Source organism: Dromiciops gliroides, chromosome 3, assembly GCF_019393635.1.
Source record: "Dromiciops gliroides isolate mDroGli1 chromosome 3, mDroGli1.pri, whole genome shotgun sequence".
Classification (NCBI taxonomy): Eukaryota; Metazoa; Chordata; class Mammalia; order Microbiotheria; family Microbiotheriidae; genus Dromiciops; species Dromiciops gliroides.
The window spans coordinates 82814905-82820904 of NC_057863.1; the positions used below are offsets into that span (position 1 = coordinate 82814905).

The 6000-nt window shown below is 39.4% G+C and overlaps 1 protein-coding gene across 1 annotated transcript in view; it reads left to right on the forward strand.

Moving 5' to 3' along the window:
* The window catches only part of MDH1B (malate dehydrogenase 1B), a 39221-nt gene extending 34025 nt beyond the window's left edge, over positions 1-5196 (forward strand). The window contains 2 exon segments of the mRNA XM_043996864.1: positions 2413-2475; positions 5035-5196. Of these exon segments, the coding sequence (XP_043852799.1) occupies positions 2413-2475; positions 5035-5063 (92 nt within the window). The 3' untranslated portion in view covers positions 5064-5196.
* Positions 5197-6000: the final 804 nt, after the last annotated feature.

The window sequence follows — 6000 nt, forward strand, 5'->3', positions numbered from 1 at the left end:
GTGGTTTGAGGAAGAAGGTGAAGGAATAGAATAATCTAGGTACCTACTATGTGCCAGTGCTCTGTGCTAAGCTCTTTTACAAATATTATTTCGTATTGATGTCAAGATCATATTGATCCTTACATCAAACCCTGCAAGGTATAGGGGATGTTATTCTTCCATTTCACAGTTGGGGAAAACAGGCAAACAGAGGTTGAGTGACTTGTCTGGAGGTCACACAGCTAGTAAATGACTGAGTCCAGATTTGAACTCAGGACTTTCTGACTCCAGGTTGTCCTCCAGCTGCTGTGCCTCCAGCACTTCCAGTAGAAGGTTAGTTTAGACATAGTGTTTGAAATGAAGCTGGGCAGTGTGGGTATTATGTTACTTGACCATCTGGAAATGCGAGGACTGAAGTTCAGACTGAAAATTCAATCTTTTACATAGGCGTGATCATTGCAATTGTGTGTGAATAGATGAGCTCTCGAAGTGAGAAAGGAAATTCAAAGATAAAGAAGAGTATGAATATTTATGGGGCAGAAGAACAGAGAGGAGCCTGAAAATGTGATGTCAGAGAGGTCAGAAGGGGTACAAATGAGGCTAAACTGATGGGATTCAAGAGAGCAGAGAGTTTTAAGAAAGAAAAGGGTAATGAATTCTACAGAGAAGTCAAGACCAGAAAGACCAAGAAACAAGCCATTGGATTGACTTGGGTGATATTTCAGAGAACAGTTTCAGTAGAATGAAGAGAGCGTACTCAGTATTGTAGAGGGCTAGGGAAATAGTTGGTGCTGAAGAACTTGAGCAGTGAGTTTAAATCCAAGTTATTTGTAATTAACTTGATTTTTTGAATACCAAAACTGTGTCATTTCTAGGTGTATGTGTACACATACCCACATTTACACATATATAGACAGCTAGGTGGCAGAGTTGAATAAAACCCCAGACCTGGAGTCAGAAAGACCTGAATTCAAATCCGGCCTCAGACACTTACTACCTATCTGCCCCTGGGCAAGTCATTTCACTCTGTTTGCCTCAGTTTCCTCATCTGTAAAATGAGCTGGAGAAGGAAATGGCAAATCACTCCATTATCTTTGCCAAGAAAACCCCAAGTGAGGTCACAAAGGATCAGACACAACTGAAACAACTGAACAAAAATAAACAACATGCATATATATGTATGTGTATGTTTGTGTATGTATATTTATATAAATACACACATAAACATTTATTACGTATCTACTAAATGCTAGGCACTGCACTAAGTGTTATATATGGGGGGAGGAGAGACAGAAACGAGACAGGGTAATTGTCTAGTTTTCAGTTCTCTCTCTCTCTTTTTTTTTTTTTTTTTGGGGTGAGGCAGTTGGGGTTAAGTGACTTGCCCAGGGTCACACAGCTAGTAAGTGTTAAGTGTCTGAGGCTGGTTTTGAACTCAGGTCCTCCTGAATCCAGGGCTGGTGTTCTATCCACTGTGCCACCTAGCTGCCCCTTCAGTTCTCTTTTGACAAAGGTAAACATTTTTTCATCTTAGTTGAGGTATTGAATTTGAGCTAATCAATTTTAATTTTGCTTTCATGTAATGCAAAACTTTCTGTATATTGTAATTAATGCATGCTTATATGGAATACTTCGTTACCCCTTAAGATTATATATTTAGGGGCAGCTAGGTGGCACAGTGGATAAAGCACTGGCCCTGGATTCAGGAGGACCGGAGTTCAAATCCAGCCTCAGACACTTGACATTTACTAGCTGTGTGACCCTGAGCAAGTCACTTAACCCCCATTGCCTCACACACACACACACACACACACACACACACACAAAGATTATATATTTTTAAATTGTTTGAATGGCCCTCAATGATCTCATTCATAAAATAAGGAGATTGGGCCGGATGGTCTCTAAGGGCCAATCTAGGATCCTTCATTCCTGCTACTTCGTCACCTGAGACTCCCTGAATCACAAGTGGAACAACGCTGAGGGAGTGAGCCCCAATGGATTGCTGCCAGGGATGTTTTTCTAGCTCCTGTATATCCTGCCATTGCTCAGGGACAGGAGACAGTTCTAAAGTCATTTGCTTGGGAGGCCCTTGCACTCTTTTTTTTATCTTTTTTCTTTTTTTTTGTGGGGCACTGAGGGTTAAGTGACTTGCCCAGGGTCACACAGTTACTACATGTTAAGTGTCTGAGGCCAAATTTGAACTCAGGTCCTCCTGAATCCAGGGCTGGTGCTTTATCCACTGTGTTACCTAGCTGCCCCCTAGACCAATACTCTTTCAGAATAATCTAGAACATCTGTGATTCCTAAAAGGCCATAGAATGCAAAAAGAAGGGGGAGGACATCGTAGGGAATGAGGCTGCATTCAATCAATGATTAACTGTAAATGTTGAGTTTATTCTTTTCATCACTTTTTTTTTTTTTTTGCCTTAGAGTTTTTCAGCGCAGGTTCTCTAGAAATCTCAGACGCTCAGAGTAGTCAAGAACCCTTAGAAGGTAAGTGACAGACAGCCATAATTAATGCTGATATTGTATTTGTGCAGTGAGAGAGAGAGAGAAAGGGAGAGAGAGAGAGAGGGAGAGAGAGAGAGAGAGACTGAATGACTGCTGGATTCTCTGTTAATTGCTGCTTGTGAAAGTGGTTCAATGGAACCAAGCTGTTAGGAGCAAAGCTTGGCCCCTTGGGACTGGGGTTCTTCCCAACAAGTCCCTCAAGTCTACCTGTTCACCCCTTGCAGGAAGCCATCCATCAATGTTATATCCTGGTCAGTGGGGGATGAGGGGAGAGGGAGGGAGGAGCCATTGACTCTTTTTTTGGGGGGGAGGGGTGAGGCAATTGAGGTTAAGTGACTTGCTCAGGGTCACACAGCTAGTAAGTGTTAAGTGTTTGAGGTCAGATTTGAACTCAGGTCCTCCTGAATCCAGGGCTGGTGCTCTATCCACTGCGCCACCTAGCTGCCCCTGAGCCATTGACTCTCAGCCCAATTTCACATTATATTGTCCCACTAACCGCAGTGAGAAGCCCAAATTTGATGCATACATAGAGATCATTATTACCTGAAGAGAAGCCCAGATTCCAGATTACATATTCTGAAGCTTTTCTATGTAATAAATTCCATTAAGTATAAAATTCTACTCAAGAAGGGACAGCTAGGTGGCACAGTGGATAAAGCAACAGGCCTGGATTCAGGAGGACCTGAGTTCAATCCAGCCTCAGACACTTGACACTTACTAGCTGTGTGACTTTGGGCAAGTCACTTAACCCTCATTGCCCCCACACCCCCCAAAAAAATTCCACTCACGAAACTTCATCGTATAAGAGATTATAGATTATTCTGTGGTCCTATCTAGAGCCTCACATCTAGTCAATGATCACTTCAGATAGTCATTAGGCATTTTCATTTATATTGCCATCCATGCCCTAAAAAGTGCCACCCCGGGAGCCCAGAAGACTTTATCTGTCAGGGACTATTAACTCATAGAAAAAAAAAACATTAATCCTAGAGCATACAATAAAAGCACTAAAAAGATTTAAAAAGCCACAAATGAATTAGAAAATTAGTAGCGTATAGCAATGCAAAAATTATCCAAAGATCCACTGTATCAGAATATGACTCAACCAACAAGCCATTTAAGCACCATACTATATGCCAGACAATGTCTTAAGAACTGTAGATACAAAAAATGAGACTGCTCCTGCCCTCAAGGAGTTAACATTTGAAGGAGACACTAGGCTTATAAGTATATATAAAAGTGAATAAAAAGGAATAACATTATGGAGAAGCTAGGTGGTGAAGTAGATAGAGCTCCAGTTCTGGAAGTCAGAGAACTGATGAAATTCAAAATCTGGCTTTAGACACTAGTTATGTGACCCTGGGCAAGTCACTTAACCCTGTTTGCCTTAGTTTCTCTCATCTATAAAATGAGTTGGAGAAGGAAATGACAAATCACTAATCTTTTCCAAGAAACTCAAAATGGGGTCAGGAGAGTCGAATAGATTGAAAATGACTAAAAACAACAACATTATATGCATTAAATTTTCTTTTTGAAATAGATTAAAGTTGTTCCTGTCACAGGCCAGATTTTTAAAATGTATGTTTTTCTTGGAATAGATGAAAATAATCAATAGCAAAGCCTTAAACTTTAGATTCCTTAAACCAATTCTAGACTAGCCAAACAATACTTTCCTAACCTGAACCAGCAGGCATTTTGAAAAAACTCTCTAGGAAGTCATCATCCCCACCCACCCTAGGTTTCCCTTCCTGCATGTGTTGAAATTTGGGTCCAGGAGTGGGACTCATCACTTTGCTGTTTTTGTTGTTGTTTTTTCCGGGGCAATGAGGGTTAAGTGACTTGCCCAGGGTCACACAGCTAGTAAGTGTCAAGTGTCTGAGGCTGGATTTGAACTCAGGTCCTCCTGAATCCAAGGCCAATGTTTTATCCACTGCGCCACCTAGCTGCCCCCGGGACTCATCACTTTGGGTATTATGATTGGTGCTGCGAGTTGAAATAGGTAGCAGGGCAGATCCAGAACAGAGATTGAAGTTGACTACAAAACTAAGAGTGGGACCCAATCTATTCCCCCATCATAGACTAAAAATTATTGTTTGGGAAGGTTTGGGCTTGGTTTATAGTAGTACTGTATGTTTTACATACTAAAGAGCTCATCATCCTTATGTAATAAAATAGAAATCATGCTGGCTTTGGGAACAGCAGACACCCAAATTTGAATCCTACCCTAGACATTTACTAGCTCAATGACATTGGGTATGCCCTTTAACTTCCATAAGTCTCAGTTTTCCTATCTGTAAAATGGAAAAAATACTATCTCCCATGCCTACCCGAGTGAGTTGTTGTGAAGATAAAATGAGATAACCTATGTAAAATTCTTTGCAAATCTGAAAATGTTCTATACATTTCATTTGTTGTTATTGATAGAGGATCAAATAGCAGACAGGCATCCATGAAACAGAAAATTAAGCTAGACCATAGTTAACCAAACATATACTTAAATTGCTTACAAGTACTTAAATTGTCTTATTCTTTTCCCCTCAGGAACTGAATCTGAAGCCCCGGAATACTAAAAGAAACATGTGGGTGAAGAATTACATTGTTTGGAAATGTAACATGATGTAGCAGGGGTTATACATGTCTACACTTGGGAAAAATATTGAGATGAGAAATTTAGATGAGTTTTAGAATATTATAATAGGTAACTACATGAGTAGCAACATTGTCAAAAGGAATCTGTTTCCCATCTGTACTGACCTTCACTTTCGTTATTTCATCTGTAAATAGTACTTAAATATTTATTTTCAAATGAATTACATGTATATTTTGAAATAAAAATGTAATAAATTGTATAATATAGTTGAAACTTTTGCCTAGACTCTAATTAACTAAGAGCTGTAGAAGTCAATTCAAGATCTGCATAAAATTCAAAGGAACCTTAATAATTCTTTTTGAAGTGCCAATTAAGAACTTCCTCACACTTACTCACTGATCATTTTCAATCTTCTAACATCTCTCCCTTTTGCATATTTTGTAAATGACTGCTAGGGTATATGTAGCCTTCTGAAAGACCTAATTAAAGGAGACAATCTCAGAGGTTTATGTTACTTCATTAATGTAGTGAAATATTGCACTTCTAAAACAGCAAAATTTAGTTACTTTCTTTTTACAGCAAGCATTCGTCTTAATATTTCTGCAAACAAATAATTACGTCTATTTTCCAACATTATTGCTGACAATGCATTTCTCATAATGGTGTAGAGTGGCAGCAACTCTGCAGGAAAAACTGATGAACAATCCCATTTCCAACCACAAATCTACTTCATTTACATTCTCCTCAATATTGTCCTTGATGTCTAGAAAATATTAAACATTAGAAGGGGAATTTTAATTTTGGAGTCTATAAGTAAAAGTCATTGGTAAAAAATGCAGCCACTCAAAAGCACATTGTGAAAAGGTAGGAAAATAACTCCCCCCCCACACACACACACACAGCCAAGCTGTGTCCAC